This window comes from Xenopus tropicalis, chromosome 10 (genome assembly GCF_000004195.4).
Source record: "Xenopus tropicalis strain Nigerian chromosome 10, UCB_Xtro_10.0, whole genome shotgun sequence".
NCBI lineage: Eukaryota > Metazoa > Chordata > Amphibia > Anura > Pipidae > Xenopus > Xenopus tropicalis.
This window is the reverse complement of record NC_030686.2, coordinates 21090953-21113928: the sequence shown is the minus strand read 5'-3', so window position 1 is coordinate 21113928 and position 22976 is coordinate 21090953. Positions and strand designations below refer to the sequence as shown.

The 22976-nt window shown below is 40.7% G+C and overlaps 1 protein-coding gene across 2 annotated transcripts in view; it reads right to left on the bottom strand.

The window, feature by feature from the left end:
- The window catches only part of tmc6 (transmembrane channel like 6), a 76109-nt gene extending 54440 nt beyond the window's left edge, over window positions 1-21669 (bottom strand). Inside the window, exons 1-7 of one of the 2 annotated variants that reach the window (XM_031894217.1) lie at window positions 21162-21669; window positions 20957-21030; window positions 4936-5013; window positions 4395-4541; window positions 3911-4016; window positions 3706-3790; window positions 3023-3277 (exon numbers count right to left, since the gene is read on the bottom strand). In XM_031894217.1, coding sequence (XP_031750077.1) covers window positions 3023-3277; window positions 3706-3790; window positions 3911-4016; window positions 4395-4541; window positions 4936-5013; window positions 20957-21030; window positions 21162-21211 — 795 coding nt within the window. In that variant the 5' untranslated portion in view covers window positions 21212-21669. The remainder of the gene's footprint in view (window positions 1-3022; window positions 3278-3705; window positions 3791-3910; window positions 4017-4394; window positions 4542-4935; window positions 5014-20956; window positions 21031-21161) is intronic. The other variant, XM_004918620.3, reaches the window with a different exon arrangement.
- Between the last annotated feature and the right edge of the window lie 1307 nt (window positions 21670-22976).

Here is a 22976-nt window from a genome sequence, read left to right as displayed (position 1 = left end):
ACCATTGTCAGAGATACTGAAGGATCGATCTGAGAGATAAGATGAAAACCAGGATAAGGCAGTGTCACGAAGGCCAAGAGAGCAGAGAGACTGGAGGAGAAGAGGGTGATCCACAGTGTCAAAAGCAGCAGAGAGATCGAAAAGTATTAGTAGCGGTAGTGTTTTTTGGCTTTAACCGATAGGAAGTGATTTGTTTGTCGGGTTAAAGCAGTTTCGGTGGAGTGTTGTTGTCTAAAACCAGATTGTTGTCAGAGAGGAATAGCGTCAGTCAGTTGTAAACTAGGCGCTCAAGTAGTTTGGAGATGAATGGGAGCAGAGAGATAGGTCGGAGGTTCCTAGTATTGGAGAGATCAAGGGAGGGTTTTTTTCAGAATAGGGGTTACAAGTGCATGTTTCAGTTGGAATGGAAAGATTCCAGTAGAGCGAGAGATTGAATACATGAGTTAAGGCTTTGATAAGATAGGGGTTGGCATTGTGTAGAAGTTTGGTAGGAATGGGATCAAGCGGGCAGGTAGTAAGGCGAGAGGAAGCCAAAAGTTTTGAGACTTCCTCTTCTGTCACTGAGGAGAAGGAGCCAAAAAGAGACTGGGTAGCATGTAGGGGGGTGGTGAATGGTTGTGGGGATTAAGTTGTGCAATGTCACTTCTGCTCTGCAATAACTTGAGCAGTGACTGAAGCACATGGAGAAGGGGTGGAGAAGGGGACAGAAGAGGGTTAAAGGTAGAGAAGAGTTGTGCAGGTTTTTGAGGTTAATGAGTGCAGTGAAGTAGGTTTGTTTAGCTTGGTGGAGGGTGGTATTAAAGGCGAGGAGAGCAGATTTGTAGCTGCAGAAATCTGATTCTGACCCTGATTTGCGCCAGCGGCGCTCAAGTGTATGCATTTTGTCTTGGCAGGAGCAAGCTCATTAAGGGCAGTGGCAAGTGTGCTGTAATAGACAGAAGTAGCCTGATTAGGACAAGAGACAGTTAGGATGTTAGAGTGAAGAGAGTCAAAGGAAGAAGAGAGATGTGACGTGTTTAGGGATTGCAGGTCTCGGTATATGCATTTTTGGGGGACAGCAGAGGGTGTAGAGGGAGTTAGCGAGAGTTGAAATGTGAGCAGATTGTGATCTAAGAGGGGGAAAGGGGAGTTAGTGAAGTTTGAGATAAAACAACATTTTGTAAATATAAGATCCAGGGACTTTCCTTTGGAGTGAGAGGGGGAGTCAGAGATAACCCAAAGGAGGATGTAAGTGAAAGGAGTTTAGAGACAGCAGGGGCATTATTAGGATTGTTAACAGGTATGTTAAAGTCACCTTGTACAATGGATGGGGAATCAGAGGAAAGGAAGTAAGAAAGCCAGGCAGAAAAGTTGGCAAAGAATTGTGAGGTTGGTCCAGGAGGTTGGTATATGACTGAAATGCGAAGCGAAGCAGGGGAGAAGAGCCTAATAGAGTGAACCTCAAATGAGGAAAATGAAAGTGAAGGAGGAGATGGAAGGTGTAGCCCCCCAAAGGACAGAGCAGCAGGTGAGGCAGTGTCAGTAGAGGAAAGCCAGGTCTCAGTTATTGCAAATAAGTTAAGCGATTTAGTGATGAAAAGGTCATGGATGGAGGTAATTTTGTAGCAGACGGAGCAGGAATTCTAGAGGGCACAGGAAATTTGAACAGAGGCTTTGGGTATAGGGGTAAGGTTTCTCTACTTTAAAGGGATACAAGGTGGGTTTGGAGAATGTGACCCTAACAAAACAGAGTTGGGGGAAATGTCACCAGCAGCAAGTAACTGGAAAGAAGAATGCAAGGTGAGAGTGGGATTTGTATGTTCTTGTTTTATGTGAGGAGAAAGAGTTAACTGGAGCTATGGGGCAAAGCACTTTAAAGACTTCATGTGTTGAGAAGGAAGGAGAGGAGAGTAGAGAGGCAGTGATTTCTATACCTTTCTGACTAGATGGAGGAAGTGGCAGGAGATTTTTTAGGAAGCATGAAAGTGCGAAGAGGAGGAAAGCAGGATAAAACATTGAGGTAGGAAGTTACAAACTACCAGGAACAAGCAAAGTGGTTTTCTTGCGATTCCATGTTCTTCAGTTTTGATTGGAGTTTATTCAGAGCCTTGTCCAACTGCCATTTTCCTTCCTAGCACTTGTGAAATATTAGCATTTAGGAAATGTTAGCACCAGTGCCTGCCCCTGACACTAGTGCCATCAGGGAAGTAAGGTTTATGTAGGAAGGGGGAGAGTTTTACAAGCACCAGAACCAAGTTTTGGGGCTGTAAAAATATCTATTGCTCACTGAGCAGTGAACACAGATGTGAGTTATTAAACAATTGTGCTACAATTTTGAACTTATTGTATCATCTTGTGTTAGGGCTGGGAATTTTTTACTCCAAACTTAGCATTAAATGTTTCTCGTCAATGAGTTTGTTTTACAGATCCACAGAATATTGTCCTAAAAATGTTGTGATACACCCAGGAAGGTCTTTTGCAAGCTTGGCACATGTTGCAATGATTTTTTTGTTTTGGAGAGGAGTGGTTGTCTCTGTGGTGGCCTTTAATTAGGAAACTTTAGCTTTTTGAGAAGCCCTTAGGGTGTTACTAGTAGCAGCTACTTGTAATGGCTACTAAAAAATAGACAATGCTGATCATTTACTGATAATTGTCTCTACATGTGTTTTAACAGAGGCACTTCTCAGTATTTTCTATGGCAGGGTATTTTCTGGACTTTAGTAGCCATGAAAAAGTAGCTGCTACTAGTAGCTCAGTATGTCACCACTCGTAGACTAGAGCTTTACATACCTTTTAAAGACTAGGTTGTGAAAGTTCAGACCATATTTGAATGAATAATTAATGCAAAATTCCAGGTAATACCAACAGCTTCAAAAACATTTTCTTGCAACTGTATACATTGTTATTGAAAATTATTCCTGTCCTACAAGCTTATTCCTTTGCTAATTCAGCATTCAAGACCACTTACTATTGAGAACAATATAGTAAATAACAAGAGAAACTTTACAAATGATCTCACAAATTACATTTATTTGATACTTACAGCTCCTGTGAGCAGCTCTAGGCCAGTGAATACACGTGGATTAGGAATGTTCAGTGGATGCACAGCTTGCGGAATTACAATAAATACGATGCAAAGAAAGCTCAAGAAGATATTGAATTCTAGAAGAGTCTTCAGGAAGACAAAATATGAAAGGACGCTAGATCCAAAGCGTCCACCAATCTGCTTTAGTGCCACATGCCATGGACGCAGAGAGAGGAACACAGAGAGGGAGAAGATCCAGCACTGGTGAATACACTTGTGGAAGAAAAAAGCCATATGTTTACAATGTATTCCAACAAAGTTCTAGGACTGACAAAGGAGCTTTGCAGATCTGCCGAAAATAGAAATTAAATGTAACATTTTAATTTGTGTCCAAGGCCTAAGGGAAAAAGACACCAGAGTAATATCATGATGGTACACAGCCTAAAGAGAGGCCAGGGGTGTTTTGGGCGTCTATGCCACCCGCCCCCCACTCTCCTCAGAAGCTTACCTTTCCAAGGTGTGAGGGGGGGCACCAACAATGCAGAGCACAAAATTGTGCTCTCTGCGGTAGCAGAGCTGAAATTTGATTTAAAAATTGGAGTTTCGGCTTTTGCAGCCCCTGGTAACTTGCCAGTTAAGATGAGTTGAGAAACTGGCAGCAGCAGCACCCCTGTTCATAGCCTAATTATATAAGTACCTACCATGGTCACTTCATCTCTTAGCTGAGTGCAGCAAGGGTTGACATTTCTTTGTCGCCATAATCCACCAGCATCATTTATAGACTGCCTGACAGATAATTAAGTAAGTATTAGGGGACAGGAAATAAAGTAAAGAGATGTGGAAATAGTTGTCTGTTACATATGAAAAATGTTAAAGAGGGCAGTTCAGGAAAGAAAGGAAACTCACTTTAGCTCCCTTTTTACATTCAGGCTCAGAGGAAAGCTCTTCAGCAGACGGCTCCTATTGGTCCCTGATGTATTTTGAAGCTCGGATACCAACAGCCTTTGTTGTTCTGCAGGGAGAAACATAATTGGCAGCATAATTAATAACAAAAATGCAATTTTGCACTGCTGCTGCAACCCATCTATAACTTGATATCACACTGGCTGATCAAAGCAATTAGTTCTTGTTTAGCTATATACCGATGCACAATTCTATCAATGTCAATAAATTTCCCCCCTTTATAAGAATATTAATGATATTCTGAGGTGTATTTAAGACGTGCGAGCAATTTATATGCTTCTGCATAAATCCTTTACTCTCTGGCCATATCTTTAACTTTTGTTTTTTTTACTGTCAGTACTGCAAACCATATTCACACAACACAACTTTTTACTCTCACTACTACAAATCATATACACACACACACACACACAACACAATCCCCTACCATCCTGTTCATCAGAAACACCATCTCTAAGTCTTAGGCTGGGCCTTGCACTTCGCTGTAAGCTGTAAACAGATGGTCGCTTCCTTCCTCGTCGCCTTCTCATGGTGCGATTATAATACTCTGACAACATTGCCCCCTGGGAGCGCCCTGTATTTTGGATGGAAAGAAGAACAGGATGAAAAATAAAGAGGTCCTCTCATCCAGTTGTCTGGAAGTTAAATACACCTAGACTTGGAATGAAAAGAATATGTCACAAAAGTTTTTGGTATTATTCTAAACTCCAAAGAATATTTTCCCAGGGTCTGCCCATGAATGACAGGCTATATTTCTTAAAACCAAGATCACACGCACAGGAAGCCCAGATATCCACAGGCAAATGATGTGGTAAATATCAGAGCCGGAGTACCAGAGACAATAATATGATCTTCCTTGGCTGTTACTGTTCTGTGCCAAAGCATGTTGACCCTTGATCTAAGTAGAACTTTTAGAGACGGCATTAAAAGGCAGATTCTATTAAGTATACAGGGCCTTCTTTACTTACCAATTGTTCTACTCGGCATGTTTGCTAGAATTTTCATGGTGGCTGTAAGATGGTCATCTTGCTCGTAAAAGGCAGCATCTATCAGAGACATAAATCAATGATAACTGCACAGAAAAAAAGAGAGATGTAGGTTCTCTTGTAAATTATATTCAAAGCAGGTTATTGATGCTTAATGGAGATAAGCATGGAACACTGACAGATACAAACACACTTTTGGCTCCTAAATCATGCATCAAAGGCGGTCATATGTAATAAAAGACACTAAGTTTGCCCAGGAGCAGTAACCAATAAGATGTTTGCTTCTAAACAGATGACCAGTAAATGCTACCTGCCAATTGGTTGCTATAGGACATTGCTCCTGGGCAAACAGTGTATTTTATTACATAACCCCATATATCGTTTTCTACCGACTACAAATGAGGAATATCTGATTGATGTGTATAAAATAAAGTTGCCACACTGGGTAAAATATTACCGACATGAAACATTACGTTGTTTCTAGTACAGGGAATACTTAATTGGATATGAAAGAATCCTTAAAATGTATGTGCCGTCAGGTTATGAATAGTGGTAGTTTATTTATATCCATAGCTTCTGTAAAATTAAGTCTGTCATTTACCTGTCAAAACCAATATGTGGGCAGAACAGTACATAAATTGAAAGACAGTGTTTATAAGCAGGTTTCCCACTATGGGCAGTATAATAACGGAAAACACATCCCCTGCAAGCCTTAGTAATATTATGGGTCTATCTCTAATTCAGAGCTCTGATGCACTGGTAGTTTTTGTTTACTATTGTTCATACTTCTTTAAACCTGAGTTCTTTTCAAAATGTTACATAGATGGTGGTGTAGACACATTCCCTAGAAGCTTCTATAAGCACGTTACAAATCTGGGTATTAGGCCCACCTAGGTTGGGGAGGTGGGAAGGGTGGGTTAGGGTTTTTCTGTTTGGGATATTATACTTTTTGTTTGTTTACAGGATGCTTTGCAGCAACATATCGCAATGTATTATATTTATGGTTGGTATAGTAAGCAAATTTCGGAAAATAGATGACTTAGGAACCTATTCACAGGCTTGCAACCCCCTAACTTACAATATCCTACATGCTCTCTACATAACTCTGACCAATGGCTGACATGACACTTACCTCCTTAAATATCCAGGGAATAAACAACAAATTTAAGAGAGCACAAATGTTTATTACCTCAAGAGTCACCCCCCATTCATTCTCCTGTTACAGGAAACCCACCTGACTGGGCAAAAACTCTTAGCTCTAAAGAGACGACGGGTGGGCCTTCCATTCTACCTACTCTATATACAGTATGCCAGGGGGGGGGGGGGGTCTGAAAATCCTAGTGAAGAGGTCAATCCCATTAATGCCTTAATGGACCCGCAGACGGATAAACTTTCCCTTTCCTACCGGGAAAAAACTAATGCTGTGGACAAAAGCACTAGGGCTTACACATGTGAGATGGAAAAACCTTAGTCAGAAAGTTTTTACCTGCCACTCCACCACCCACCACTCTCACAAGAATCCACTTAGCCTTAGTAACACCTGAACTCTCCCCTTTCCCTCACTTTAACCCTTTAAGTGCCAGCAGAATTTGACATTTCGGTTCCCCTCAGTGCCAGACGTTTTGTAAACATTCTGTGCTCTCTCAATTTAGGGGCTTTTACTGGGGGCAGGGTTAAGTTTAGGTAGGCAAAATATATATTGTTTGTTATTTCCACTTCTGGAACAAGATTTAGAGCTTGAAATACAAAAAAATTAAAAATGCAATTTTTCATGATATAAGGATTTCTACCAGAAACATATTTTATTTTATGGACAAAAATTCAACTGATTTGGAAAGCCTCATGTCTCCCGAACGTGCCAATACCTGATATTTATAGTTTTATTGAGATTTCTGACTTCTATAGATCAAAAACTCCCAGCAGTAAATTACTACATTTTCAAAGCATTACAGCAGAATACGGCATACTTTACATTCCAAAGCCAAAAATCCTGGAACATTAGGTTTACCCCAGGAAACCATACATTTTTTAAAAGTACACAAACTGACGAATCCGAAATGGGTAACTATGTCTTCCAACTCCTAAGTACCAAACGGCAATGCTTTACTGAATTTAGCATTTTCTATAAAAAATTATGAAAATTCTAAAAAATCACCTCAAATCTTCCACTTTCAAGCACCTTATCTCCCACATAACATTAGGTACCAAGAAAACACACCCTAAATATGAAAGCCAGGGGTCCACTGAACGGTTTGAAGCCCATTGTGCATAGGATCACCAATGTATCTGTAATTTAGAAACCCCAAAAGGAAGTTAGTACATACAAATTGCCCCAGAGGTCTCTTTAGCTACTGAAAATTCAACACATTTACTGCATTTTCTGTGGGGTAAAAACACAAAAAAATACACTGACCCCCCAAAATCATATATTTTTGGAAAGTACTCATTCGGACAAATTCAAAATTGGTACCCATGTCTTTCTACTCCAAACTACAGAGTTGCAGTGCTTTCCCAAAATGGCCAGTTTTGGTGAAATACCTGAAAATCACATCAAATCTACCAATTTCAAGCATCTTATCTCCCACATAACATTAGGTACCAAAAGAACATACCCTAAATATGAAAGCCAAGGGTCCGCTGAACAGTTTGATGCCCATTGTGCATAGGATCACTAATGTATCTGGCATTTAGAGACCACAAAAGGAAGTTAGTGCATACAAAGTGTATACACTGCAATATAAGCTACCGGCATGTGCATTATGTGCCATAAGACCCCCTAACAGTCCCAAGACCCTAGAAAACCATACATTTTCCGAAAGTACACATTCTGACAAAACAAAAATGGGCAAATACAACTTTCTACTACAAACTACCAAACTACAAAGCTATGCTAAATAGAATGGTTTTTATGGCATTTCTGAAAATTGTCACAAAGCTTGCATGTTACCTCATTATGTACCCCCACATTTTGTAATGTATCAACATAAAACTTTCTAAATATGAACACCAGGGGTCTACTGAACAGTTTGATGCCCTATATGCATATATTGGCCAAACTACGTGCCGTACAGGGGCACCCAAATAAAAATAGTGCATATGAATTTTCACATAAGACACTCTGGCTCATGCAATTTTTGCACCCGGTATGTGTATTATGTGGCATAAGACCCCCTAACAGTACCGAGACCCTAGAAAACCATACATTTTCCGAAAGTACTCATTCTGACAAAACAAAAATGGGCAAATACAACTTTCTACTGCAAACTACCAAACTACAAAGCTATGTTAAACATAATGGTTTATGTGACATTTCTGAAAAGCTTGCATGTTGCCCCATTATGTACCCCACATTTAGTAACGTACCAATATAAAACACTCTAAGTATGAACGCCAGGGGTCTACTGAACAGTTTGATGCCCAATATGCATAGATTTACCAAACTATGTGGGGTACACAGGATGCCAAATTGAAATACAGCAGACAAAATATCCATGTGCAAAGACAAGTAATAAAGAACAATGTGAAATGCAGTAAAATTGATAAAAATAAAGAAAAATCACTAAAATCATTTTTTTTTGTTGCCTAATAATATCTGCGGTCAGAATAACAGTTTGAGTATTTTGGTTTGGGCAAATAAGTTTTACAGACAAAGCCAAGCGAACAACAACTATACATAACTGAAAATGCAATAACATGGCTAAACATGCAGTAAAATACCCCAAAATGCACCAAAATCACAGAAAATGTAGTAGAAACACCAAAATAATACACAAAAGGTATTGCGCAGTGCGGTTAGCGGATACACTATCCGCAATGGCAATAAAACATTTTTTTCAGGCAAGAATAAAAACGATGCAATAAAAAATAAAATAAAATACAAAATTACATAAGTGTGTGTGTACACATGGTAAAATGTGTTTTGTGTGCAAGTGTGAGTGCTATATATATATATATATACAGTGGTGTGAAAAACTATTTGCCCCCTTCCTGATTTCTTATTCTTTTGCATGTTTGTCACACTAAAATGTTTCTGCTCATCAAAAACCGTTAATTATTAGTCAAAGATAACATAATTGAACACAAAATGCAGTTTTTAAATGAAGGTTTACGTTATTAAGGGAGAAAAAAAACTCCAAATCTACATGGCCCTGTGTGAAAAAGTAATTGCCCCCCTTGTTAAAAAATAACAACTGTGGTTTATCACACCCCCAGTTCAATTTCTGTAGTCACCCCCAGGCCTGATTACTGCCACACCTGTTTCAATCAAGAAATCACTTAAATAGGAGCTACCTGACACAGAGAAGTAGACCAAAAGCACCTCAAAAGCTAGACATCATGCCAAGATCCAAAGAAATTCAGGAACAAATGAGAACAAAAGTAATTGAGATCTATCAGTCTGGTAAAGGTTATAAAGCCATTTCTAAAGCTTTGGGACTCCAGCGAACCACAGTGAGAGCCATTATCCACAAATGGCAAAAACATGGAACAGTGGTGAACCTTCCCAGGAGTGGCCGGCCGACCAAAATTACCCAAAGAGCGCAGAGACAACTCATCCGAGAGGCCACTAAAGACCCCAGGACAACATCTAAAGAACTGCAGGCCTCACTTGCCTCAATTAAGGTCAGTGTTCACGACTCCACCATAAGAAAGAGACTGGGCAAAAACGGCCTGCATGGCAGATTTCCAAGGTGCAAACCACTTTTAAGCAAAAAGAACATTAAGGCTCGTCTCAATTTTGCTAAAAAACACCTCAATGATTGCCAAGACTTTTGGGAAAATACCTTGTGGACTGACGAGACAAAAGTTGAACTTTTTGGAAGGTGCGTGTCCCGTTATATCTGGCTTAAAAGTAACACAGCATTTCAGAAAAAGAACATCATACCAACAGTAAAATATGGTGGTGGTAGTGTGATGGTCTGGGGTTGTTTTGCTGCTTCAGGACCTGGAAGGCTTGCTGTGATAGATGGAACCATGAATTCTACTGTCTACCAAAAAATCCTGAAGGAGAATGTCCGGCCATATGTTCGTCAACTCAAGCTGAAGCGATCTTGGGTGCTGCAGCAGGACAATGACCCAAAACACACCAGCAAATCCACCTCTGAATGGCTGAAGAAAAACAAAATGAAGACTTTGGAGTGGCTTAGTCAAAGTCCTGACCTGAATCCTATTGAGATGTTGTGGCATGACCTTAAAAAGGCGGTTCATGCTAGAAAACCCTCAAATAAAGCTGAATTACAACAATTCTGCAAAGATGAGTGGGCCAAAATTCCTCCAGAGCGCTGTAAAAGACTCGTTGCAAGTTATCGCAAACGCTTGATTGCAGTTATTGCTGCTAAGGGTGGCCCAACCAGTTATTGGGTTCAGGGGGCAATTACTTTTTCACACAGGGCCATGTAGGTTTGGATTTTTTTTCTCCCTTAATAATAAAAACCCTCATTTAAAAACTGCATTTTGTGTTTACTTGTGTTATCTTTGACTAATAGTTAAATGTGTTTGATGAGCAGAAACATTTAAGTGTGACAAACATGCAAAAGAATAAGAAATCAGGAAGGGGGCAAATAGTTTTTCACACCACTGTATGTATATATATATATGTATATATGTATATATGTATATATGTATATATGTATATATGTATATATGTATATATATATATATATATATATATATGTATATATATATATATATATATATATATATATAGCAAGACAATGAGCCGCACACGCAGGGACTTTGTTAGAAAACAAATTTTTTTTTAATGAAAACGATCCAACGTTTCGAGCACCAACTGTGCTCTTCCTCAGGGACAAACCAAAAAACTTTTTGTTTTCTAACAAAGTCCCTGCGTGTGCGGCTCATTGTCTTGCTATATACATGGTTTTTGCAAGCACCTGGGGCATTTCATTACTATTAGGGTGTGCTCTGTTCTTTTCTGTATATATATATATATATATATATATATATGTATATAAATGTTTGAAAACTTCTAAAAATGCGTGTGTGTGTGTGTGTAAGTGTGAGTATAAGTGTGTATTAGTGTAATAAGTGTGTGATTGTGTGTTTGTGTGTGTATTTGCCACTTACTTGGGGTCTAGAAGGTCAGGATCTGCAGAACACACAGGATCTGGCACAGCAGCAGTAGATCATGTGAGGAGGCGGGGCAGGAAGCAGGGGGGCCAGAGGGGAAGCTGCAGAAGGGAGAGGAACTGCCGGTGAAAGCCAGGAGGATTCCAGGTATGTTGTATGTGGCCCCTGGGCGATCACGACCCAGGGGCCACTCGTTCCCCACCTCTGACTGTTGTCTGGAGGCTGGGGAACGAGCTGGGAGCGAAGGAACGGCTTGAAAAGCCGTTCCTCCGCTCCCAAATCCGGAAGTGCAGCGGGACGTAGAATCTACGTTCTGTGGCACTTAGGTACTTTGATACCCAGGACGTAGATTCTATGTCCTGTGGCACTAAAAAGGTTAAACATAGTAAGTATCCCTCAAGATAGCCTCTTGTTAAGGATCACAACAGTGTTGGAAAGTGCAGCCGCAGCTGTAACCGTGTATTGGGAGACAAATGCCTCCTTTCAGCCTGTAAGGGATGCATCAAAGGCATACATGAGAGGGCAATTTATTAGTGAAAATAAGAAAGCCAGAATGGAATCCAAAGCTCAGGTGGTAGAGGTGGAAAAAGACCAGGAAGAGGCTGTCAGCATATGCAGCCAATCCTAATCCAACAAACTACAGTAAAATGGTAGACTCTCTTTGCATGTAAGGCACAACTATATTCATATCAATATATATTTGAAACTAGGGGCAAGAATAGCAGGACACTAGCCTATCTAGCCAATTACAAGCCCCATCAACCGCAATCCCATTCATAGTAACCTCAGATGACACCCACTGCTCTATAGAACAGGAAATAGCCGAAGCCTTTGCAACATACTTTAAAATATTGTACACCACTCGAGGCATTTATAATGAGACAGAAACACAGCAACATCTCTGCAGCATTAACAGCTGCCCAAAGGGGCACTCTAGATTCTCCTATCACCAAACAAGAACTCAAACAGTCTATTAACGGCTTAGCTCCTTGTAACACTCCGGGGCCTAAAGGCTTACTGGCAGATCTGTATAAGAGTCTTGCAGACGAAATAACCCCCCACGTACTGAACACATTTACAACTTCAACTCAAAACTCCTCTCTCCCACCTTCCTTTATGGAATACATTATTGTTTTGATATTGAAATCCACAGTCTTGTAATTCCTATAGACCAATATACCTACTTTATACAGATGCTAAGATGCTGGTCAAGATTCTTGCAAGTAGACTAGCTCAAGTCATGCCAGACTTTGTTCACCCAGACCAACCCGGGTTTATGAGTTGTAAAACAACTGAAATCAACTTAAGGAGACTATTTTTTAATTTGCAGATGATACATGGCAACTCAGGCTTGTAGGTAGTGCTTTTACTAGACTTACTTTCACTAAGGCATTTGATTCTGTGGAGTGAACCTACCTGTGTGCTGTGCTCTCCAAATTTGGCTTTGGGCCCAAGTTCATAGAATGGATCTATATGCTATATTCAGACGCTACAGCTAGGATTAGGGCAAATGGAATAACATCTAACTTCTTTCCACTCACACAAGGTACCAGACAGGGGTGTCCACTTTCACTCCTGTTGTTTGCCCTTGGCCATTGAGCACCATGCCATCCTAATCAGGCAAAACCTGGCACTGGAAGGCTTTCTAAAAGTATCATGTACGGAGCAATATCAACACTGCTGTTTAAAAAAATCATACCTTTATTCAGTCATCTTAAAAGCATATTGTGCTCACATAGAACAAAACCATACGCTTGACGCGTTTCGTGGTGTCTCACCACTTTTTCAAAAGCTTTTAGTTGCAGATTGAATTGCCGTCTGGGTTTCGGCTGTACGTATGAGTACGCACTGCTGGCTCGGTAAGTGCTCCCGTGAGTTTCTATAAACTGGAAGGCTTTCGCCTGGGACCAATGGAAGAAATTGTCTCCCAATATGCAGATGACCTGTTGGTCTACTTGGCAGATGCAGGCCCCTCATTAGCTACATTGGCCAGTATCATAGCACATTTTGGAAAACTTTCTGGATTCATTGGGATAAATCTGCTTTGCTACATGTAGACCCGACCCCACTTCCTGCGCTACCACAGGGTAACTCCCCTAATGGCAGTAGAGGCATTTAAGTACTTGGGAATCCAAATCCACCCAGATCTAAACACCTACATGACACAAAACCTTGATTCGAGTCTATCCTCCTTAAACAACATCATACCCATGTGGTCTAAACTTTGGGGGAGACTAAGATGGCTTATTTGCCACGCTTTTTGTACACATTCCACAACTCTCCTATTCATAACCCCAAAAGCTTTTTCAAAGCCGTTAATCAGACCCTAATACACTTTATACGGGGAGGCAAGACACCTAGAATTGCCTGGCAAAAACTAACCCCTCTAACCAAGGACAAGAGATTGGGATCAGGAGATTTATATCTTTACTATTTGGCTAGTCAGCTGTACTACATTAAATGGTGGTTTGACCTGACCCCTATAACCCGAATATGATTCTCCAAGCAATAGCAGTAGGGTCACTGGAGAGCATTAGACATCTCCCATATAGAGCAATTACAGACTACAAAAATCTCCCAGCGGAAAGCCTGAAACTTAGTATTCAAGCTGTACCCACAGCCTTATTGGCAACCTCTCGCCTCCCCCACTTCTATAAATTTCCCGATTTGTTTGTATTGACCACGCAAGCATGCTATGCATCTGCAGGACACACTTGATGGCTCCATTCAAGTTCCTCAAAGAGAAACTTGCAGAACCCTCTCTCTCCCAATTCTGATATTTCCAATTTAGGCAGATAGTTCAAGCACAATTTCAAGCCAAATTTTCGACCAAGGTCATGAATCTCTTAGGAGACAAACTAGAATTCCCTAAATTACTAACACCTCAGGTGTGTATACTGGGAGTTCTGGATGAACTAATAAATACCAAAAGAAACAATAAAACATTATCTATTAAAAAACAATTAAGGTATGGTGATCCAGATTACAGACAAAACTGTTGTCTGGACACCTCCCAAGACGTATAATGATCACAAGAAATTAAATTAATGCTCAGATTTGATAGACAGCTATAAACACAGACATATACAGTGGATATAAAAAGTCTACACACCCCTGATAAAATGTCAGGTTCCATGTCAGGTACAAAAGTGAGACAGATAAATCAGTTCAGAACTTTTTCCACCTTTAATGTGACCTATAAACTGTATCACTCAATTGAAAAACAAACTGAAATCTTTTAAATGGAGGGAAGAAAACCAAAAAAACTAAAATAATGTGGTTGCATAAGTGTGCACACCCTTAAACTAATACTTTGTTGAAGCACCTTTTGATTTTATTACAGCACTCAGTCTTTTTGGGTACGAGTCTATCAGCATGGCACATTTTGACTTTGCAAGATTTGCACACTCTTCTTTGCAGAAACACTCCAAATCTGTCAGATTGCGAGGGCATCTCCTGTGCACAGCCCTCTTCAGATCACCCCACAGATTTTTAATCTGATTCAGGTCTGGGCTCTGGCAGGGCCATTCCAAAACGTTAATCTTCTTCCGGTGAAGCCATTCCTTTGTTGATTTGGATGTATGCTTTGGAAAAGAAAGGGGGATTGATCAATGCACATTCCCTGGTCCCGTTTTATAAGCAAATTGTCTATGCCAGTGCGTATATTGACAAAAAACAGGGGTTTTTAGTTACAAAATTATGATCATAAGATTGGTAGGCCACCATACCACGTCAAGGTAAATCCCGTATGGTGGTCCTATCTGTTTACCTCTGGTCATATTTTTCCAAGCCTGGCACTACTGTGCACTATTGCCATTCTTGACCTGGGGGCTGGTTTGAGTCAGAGGGCTTAGTCACTCCCATGCCTTCTGCTTATATAGAGAGAGATTGCCTGGTTCTACAGGCTTAATCCTCCCCCGCTTGCGGCTTGTAAAGGAGAAGACTGCCCATTAACCAACACCCATTTTTTTTTTAAAGGCATAAGACCACCATTAAAGGGACGGATGTGGGGGAATGTGCATTGATCAATCCCCCTTTCTTTTTGTATGCTTGTAGTTAATTTGGCCAGATCAGTCGCACTTCCAATGTATTTGTATACTCTATTTAGCCTTGGAGTGCTCCCACAACCCCTTTCTGTGTATTGATATATGCTTTGGGTTGTTGTCATGCTGAAAGATGAAATTCCTCCTCATGTTCAGCTTTCTAGCAGAAGCCTGAAGGTTTTGTGCCAATATTGACTGGTATTTGGAACTGTTCATAATTCCCTCTATCTTAACTAAGGCCCCAGTTCCAGCTGAAGAAAAACAGCCCCAAAGCATGATGCTGCTGCCACCACCATGCTTCAATGTGGGTATGGTGTTCTTTTGGTGATGTGCAGTATTGTTTTTATGCCAAACATATTTTTTTGAATTATGGCCAAAAAGTTCAACCTTGGTTTCATCAGACCATAACACCTTTTCCCACATGCTTTTGGGAGACTTCAGATGCATTTTTGCAAAATGTAGCCTGTCTTGGATGTTTTTCTTCGTTAGAAAAGGCTTTTGTCTTGCCACTCTACCCCATAGCCCAGACATATGAAGAGTATGGGAGATTGTTGTCACATGTACCACACAGCCAGTACTTGCCAGATATTCCTGCAGCTCCTTTAATGTTGCTGTAGGTAGCCTCCCTGACCAGTTTTCTTCTTGTCTTTTCATCAATTTTGGAGGGACGTTCAGTTCTTGGTAATGTCACTGTTGTGCCATATTTTATCCACTTGATGATGACATGTCTCCATGACTGTCTCCATGATGACTGTCTCCATGTTCCATGGTATATCTAATGCCTTGGAAACTCTTTTGTACCCTTCTCCTGACTGATATCTTTTAACAATGAGATCCCTCTGATGCTTTGGAAGCTGTCTGTGGACCATGACTTTTGCAGTGGGATGCGACTAAAAAAATGTCAGGAAAGACCAACTAGAGCAGCTGAACTTTGACGTAGTTGGCCAGCTTGAAGTATATTACAATGTACGGACAAACAATCCCTCTTTTTGGGGTGGGGAGGGAAGGCATTTCTTAGTAGCTGAATGCACAGAAATGTCCTAATGTACTATTTCTACATATTGATAATGGGTGAGTGCAGAGGAATTTTTGCGGTTGTTTATATGTATTTTGTGGTCACAGCCTCATTGCACCCCCGCCTAATGGTTTACAATTTAGTGGTTGAGCACAACTTTCCCTTTTTCTTGTGTTATTGTTTATACAGGAGCAGTGGCCAGCTCCATGTTGTAGCCCCCACTATTCCCAGCTACAGTCAGGTGATCCCAATGGAGCCAATAAAAGGGCAACCATATGGGAGTTTTAACCTTATAAGCAAGCATGTTGCAGGTAAAACTTAGTCCCTTTGCTCAGTACTAATCTTAAATTACTTATATAGGTCAGTCAGTGTAGGACTGGCCAGAAGGGATGACTTTGACGTAGTTGGCCAGCTTGAAGTATATTGCAATGTATGGACAAACAATCCCTCTTTTTGGGGTGGGGAGGGAAGGCATTTCTTAGTAGCTGAATGCACAGAAATGTCCTAATGTCCTATTTCTACATATTGATAATGGGTGAGTGCAGAGGAATTTTTGCAGTTGTTTATATGAACTTTATTTGGGGTTAATCAGAGGCACTTTAAATGATGGCAGGTGTATGCTGATTTTGATGTGATTGCTTAATTCTGAACACAACTACATTCCCAGTTAGGAGAGGGTGCGCACACTTATGCAACCAAATTATTTGTTTTTTTGGTTTTCTTCCCTTCACCTAAAAGATTTCAGTTTGTTTTTCAACTGAGTGGTACAGTATATACAGTTGTGTTCAAAATTATTCAACCCCCAATGCTGTAAAGGGTTTTAGGGAATTCAGTGTACATTTGTAAATGTGTTCAGAATGAAATCTTACAAGGACTTTTTAAAGAACCAAATGCAACTAAAATTACATCAATTGTTTTTGTAATACAGTATTAAATGTTTTTTTTGTGATTTCTTCATTGACACAATTATTCAACCCCTGCATTGGTAAAAGTTGTGTGTTTGCTTCAGTAACTCTACTATAGTTTATATAAATAAGCTGCTGTGTAGCCCTGGGGGCAGCCATTTAGGGCTCTGGCACACGGGGGAGATTAGTCGCCCGCGAACAGGGAGTTAAATCGCGGGCGACTAATCTCCCCCGTGTGCCAGAGCCCTAAAGCTGAAAAAAGTAGAAAAGGCACAGGTTACATAGCAGATAATGGATAAGCTCTGTAGAATACAATAGTGTTTTATCTGTTATCTGACAAGTACCTGTGCCTTTTCTCCTTTGAATGGCTGCCCCCATGGCTACATAGCTGCATTCTTTATATAAACCATAGTAGTGTTTCTGAGGCAAACACCACAGTTGTACCAATGCAGGGCAGCAGTACATTATATTGAAATTTCTTTTATACACTTGAATTTGTTGGTGTTACTGTTCCTTTAAGAACAGAGGTTCATTCAAGTGTTTTCGATCAGGTATTGAAAACACTCGTGGATGTCAACAAGCAGCAATCAAGCATAATAAGCACAAAATTAGGCAGATTTAGACTGTGATACTCAGCTCCTTCTAGACATTTACTGGTGTGTTTACAAACATGGTGAAGTCAAGAGAATGGTCCAGGAAGACAAGAGAAGAGGTGATTTCTCTTCACAGGAAGGGCAATGGCTATAAGAAGATTGCAAAGATGTTAAACATACCAAGAGGAAGCATCATTCGCAAATTCAAGGCAAAGGGCACTGTTGAAATGCTACCTGGTCGTGGCAGAAAGAAGATGCTGACTTCGACTGCTGTGCGCTACCTGAAGCACAAAGTGGAGAAAAGTCCCCGTTTGACTGCTGAGGAACTGAAAAAAGATTTGTCAGATGCGGGTACTGAAGTTTCAGCTCAGACAATAAGGCGCACACTGCATAATGAAGGCCTCCATGCCTGAACTCCCAGGCGCACCCCCTTGCTGTCTCCAAAGAATAAGAAGAGTCGACTGCAGTATGCCAAAAGTCATGTGGACAAACCACAAAAGTTTTGGGATAGTGTTCTGTGGACTGATGAAACAAAATTAGAACTGTTTGGGCCCATGGATCAACGCTATGTTTGGAGGAGGCCTATGAAGAAAAGAACACCTTGCCTACTGTGAAGCATGGCGGGGGGGTCAATCATGCTTTGGCGCCGTTTTGCTTCTGCAGGTACAGCGAAGCTTCAGTGTGTGCAAGGTACCATGAATTCTCTTCAGTACCAGGAGATATTGGAAGAAAATGTGATGCAGTCCGTCACAAACCTGAGGCTTGGGAGACGTTGGGCCTTTCAACAGGACAATGATCCCAAGCATACCTCCAAGTCCACTAGAGCATGGTTGCAGATTAAAGGCTGGAACATTTTGGAGTGGCCATCGCAGTCACCAGACTTAAATCCGATTGAGAACCTCTGGTGGGACTTAAAGAAAGCAGTTGCAGCGCGCAAGCCTAGGAATGTGACTGAACTGGAGGCTTTTGCCCATGAAGAATGGGCTAAGATACCGGTAGATCACTGCAAGACACTCGTGTCAAGCTATGCTTCACGTTTAAAAGCTGTTATAACTGGAAAAGGATGTTGTACTAAGTACTAAGAATGATTGTCACTTGGGGGTTGAATAAAATTGATAATGATGTGAGCACAGAAAAGAACCTTGTGGTTATTTCATTATAAATGTTATGTTATACAGTGGTGTGAAAAACCTATTTGCCCCCTTCCTGATTTCTTATTCTTTTGCATGTTTGTCACACAAAATGTTTCTGATCATCAAACACATTTAACTGTTAGTCAAAGATAACACAAGTAAACACAAAATGCAGTTTTTAAATGCGGGTTTTTATTATTTAGGGAGAAAAAAAATCCAAACCTACATGGCCCTGTGTGAAAAAGTAATTGCCCCCTGAACCTAATAACTGGTTGGGCCACCCTTAGCAGCAATAACTGCAATCAAGCGTTTGCGATAACTTGCAACGAGTCTTTTACAGCGCTCTGGAGGAATTTTGGCCCACTCATCTTTGCAGAATTGTTGTAATTCAGCTTTATTTGAGGGTTTTCTAGCATGAACCGCCTTTTAAGGTCATGCCACAACATCTCAATAGGATTCAGGTCAGGACTTTGACTAGGCCACTCCAAAGTCTTCATTTTGTTTTTCTTCAGCCATTCAGAGGTGGATTTGCTGGTGTGTTTTGGGTCATTGTCCTGCTGCAGCACCCAAGATCGCTTCAGCTTGAGTTGACGAACAGATGGCCGGACATTCTCCTTCAGGATTTTTTGGTAGACAGTAGAATTCATGGTTCCATCTATCACAGCAAGCCTTCCAGGTCCTGAAGCAGCAAAACAACCCCAGACCATCACACTATCACCACCATATTTTACTGTTGGTATGATGTTCTTTTTCTGAAATGCTGTGTTACTTTTAAGCCAGATGTAACGGGACACGCACCTTCCAAAAAGTTCAACTTTTGTCTCGTCAGTCCACAAAGTATTTTCCCAAAAGTCTTGGCAATCATTGAGATGTTTTTTAGCAAAATTGAGACGAGCCTTAATGTTCTTTTTGCTTAAAAGTGGTTTGCGCCTTGGAAATCTGCCATGCAGGCCGTTTTTGCCCAGTCTCTTTCTTATGGTGGAGTCGTGAACACTGACCTTAATTGAGGCAAGTGAGGCCTGCAGTTCTTTAGATGTTGTCCTGGGGTCTTTAGTGGCCTCTCGGATGAGTTGTCTCTGCGCTCTTTGGGTAATTTTGGTCGGCCGGCCACTCCTGGGAAGGTTCACCACTGTTCCATGTTTTTGCCATTTGTGGATAATGGCTCTCACTGTGGTTCGCTGGAGTCCCAAAGCTTTAGAAATGGCTTTATAACCTTTACCAGACTGATAGATCTCAATTACTTTTGTTCTCATTTGTTCCCGAATTTCTTTGGATCTTGGCATGATGTCTAGCTTTTGAGGTGCTTTTGGTCTACTTCTCTGTGTCAGGTAGCTCCTATTTAAGTGATTTCTTGATTGAAACAGGTGTGGCAGTAATCAGGCCTGGGGGTGACTACAGAAATTAAACTCAAGTGTGATAAACTACAGTTAAGTTATTTTTTAACCAGGGGGGCAATCACTTTTTCACACAGGGCCATGTAGATTTGGAGTTTTTTTTCTTTAATAACGTAAACCTTCATTTAAAAACTGCATTTAGTGTTCAATTATGTTATCTTTTACTAATAGTTAACGGTTTTTGATGAGCAGAAAATTTTAGTGTGACAAACATGCAAAAGAATAAGAAATCAGGAAGGGGGCAAATAGTTTTTCACACCACTGTATTTGTCTGACTTACAAGTGCCTCTTTCATTTAATTGTAAACAGGATGACTGAAATGGTCAAAATCAATGTCAAACTGGCCAAAACACTCAATTTCAGTGGGGGTTGAATCATTTTGAACACAACTGTAGGTCACATTAAAGGTGGAAAAAGTTCTGAAATGATTTATCTTTGTCTCATTTTTGTACAGCACAGGAACCTGACATTTTACCAGGGGTGTGTAGACTTTTTATATCCACTGTACGAATACAGGGATTGCAGATTTTAACTACAAAAATATCTCCTTTTTGTTTGTAAGGACATATTTAGGGGCACATTTATCAAAATATAAGATCACCCACTTTCTATTAATTCCTATGGGATTTTAGGAGCGTATTTATCAAATGGTGAACTCGAACTTTCACCCACTGATAAATACACTTCTAAAAATCACCATGTGAATATATATAAAGTGAGTGGTTTTTTTTCTGTGGTGAGCTCAAATCACACATTTTGCTAAATCTGTTCCTTAGGGTCTCATAATAACACACAGTAAGCACAAAGTGCGTGTGAATCTTATCATGGGTTACCTGGGTCAGTGTATTGTTGCTGCTTCCCAAATCTTGTTTCCTGTTCCCCATTTTCAAAAGTGCTGCTACCTAGGCTGTAAGCAAAGAAAAACATTTCATTAGTGGAGAAATATAGTACTCATTCGGCATTACAGCTAGAGACACAGGGACTCGGTAAGCATATTCCACATATTTCCCCTCATGGTACACAGCCCAGGTCACTCACCTGTCTCCCTCATTATCTTCAGGGATGTCCAGCAAAAAAGTGACTGACATGGTGTCACTGCATCAGGGCAAAGACACATTAAGATCAGGGCGTGAGGGAAACACTACTGTGACGCAAAGAGTTAATGAAAACTTCACAGAGAGTGTAAGTGCAAACACGGCAGGGAAGGGAGGGGGCAACTTAATGAGCTAGAAACAACACTGACATCCCTTCTGCCTTTCCTAACAAAATATACCTCTACCATTTAGTAGTCACAAGCAGGAAAACCAGCAGAACTTTAATAGACGCAGTCCCCACAGCTTGCTGAGTTTCAAAGCCAGCCAAACTGCACCCCCACCTCTCCCTTGCACTTGGTTTATTCTTTTACCTCAGGGCATACGTTCCCAACTATACCATTCTGTGAGGCGGGGACCTGTTAGGCTGAATAAGCTCCGCCCACTTGCGTGTTGCGACAGAGTTCTGCTGAATAGAGCGAATTGTCTGCGTGAGAGATAGTCAAGCAGGGTGTTCCTCCATTTTGGCAATTGCCACTGATTGACATACACACCTGCAAAGTTCAAGCAGATCTTGCTGTATGCAGGCTAGTGTTAAAGGGGGTATGGGGGAAAGATTAAGGCAGGCATCATCATGTAGCATTGTGGGAAGAGATAGGACAGGCAAAATTTTTAAAAAAAATGAGTGAGAAGGATCATATCGCCGGAGGGTTGAGGCGAGGCGTGACAAGAATACGTTGCATTATGGGTAGTAAAAAAAAAACGGAGGGGAAAACAAAATGGTCTGCTATAGAAAAGTAGAAGAAAACAATGAGGAAAAGATGCAAGAGTGATAGAGATATGTTGTGAGGAACGGGGTGCTGAAGCAAACATATTAAGAGGTTTACTTACACAATTGCAGTGTAAGAAGTGCCAATTAAGGAAACAATAGCAATTTTTTTTATCCACAATGCAGCGGCTTCCCATAATTCAAGGGTCATTGCAAACGTGAAAAATTGTGGTTGATTACATTTACAAATAACACTGAAATCAAACAAACATTTGTAATAAAAGAATGAAGCTTTCGTTATGAAAACTTTGTTCTGTGATGCTATAATGACTAAATAATGTGGCCTGAACTGACAGTCTGTGGATTTTGGCTGCTCTGTGATACTATAGCATACCCCCCAACTGTCCCGCTTTCTGCGTCTATTGGGCCATTGGGGGCTCTGTGTATGGGGGGGGGGGGGGCAAAACTGGTACATGGATATAACTCACTTATAACTGACTGCCTTCTCTCTATATTTGTATTTTATATGTAGGAGTTGCTATATTGTTTTCCTTAGGTAGTACAATATGAGGGTATAGCACATTTTGCATCTGATCCCACCATTTCAACTTTATAAAAGTAGTATTTTTTGGGGGGAAAAAATGGGGTGTGGTAATTGGGGCATGGCCACAAAGTGGGTTCGGTCATAAAAAAATTTGGCGCGCTGCGCATGCCAAATCTTTTTGTCCCTCTTCCTTTTTCAAATGTTGGGAGGTATGACTATAGACAGCCACTATTTATTGTGCCTGTGGTGGGCTATTTGGGCCTTTCTGTATCTGATATGCCAGTGCTTATTTTGAATCCCAGTCTGGACCTGTGTGCTGGTTAGGAATAACTGGTGGAGACAGATCAGTATAGCTATAACATGATAAATAAAGTTCAAGAATCATAACCTGTTTTACAGAAGGGGCATTTGATTTGCTAGACTGACCTTACCCTCTGACAGTTCTAGGTAAATTTAGATTTGGCCCCAAATTTTGCAAATGGATAGATGGAACATACCTACCAACTGTC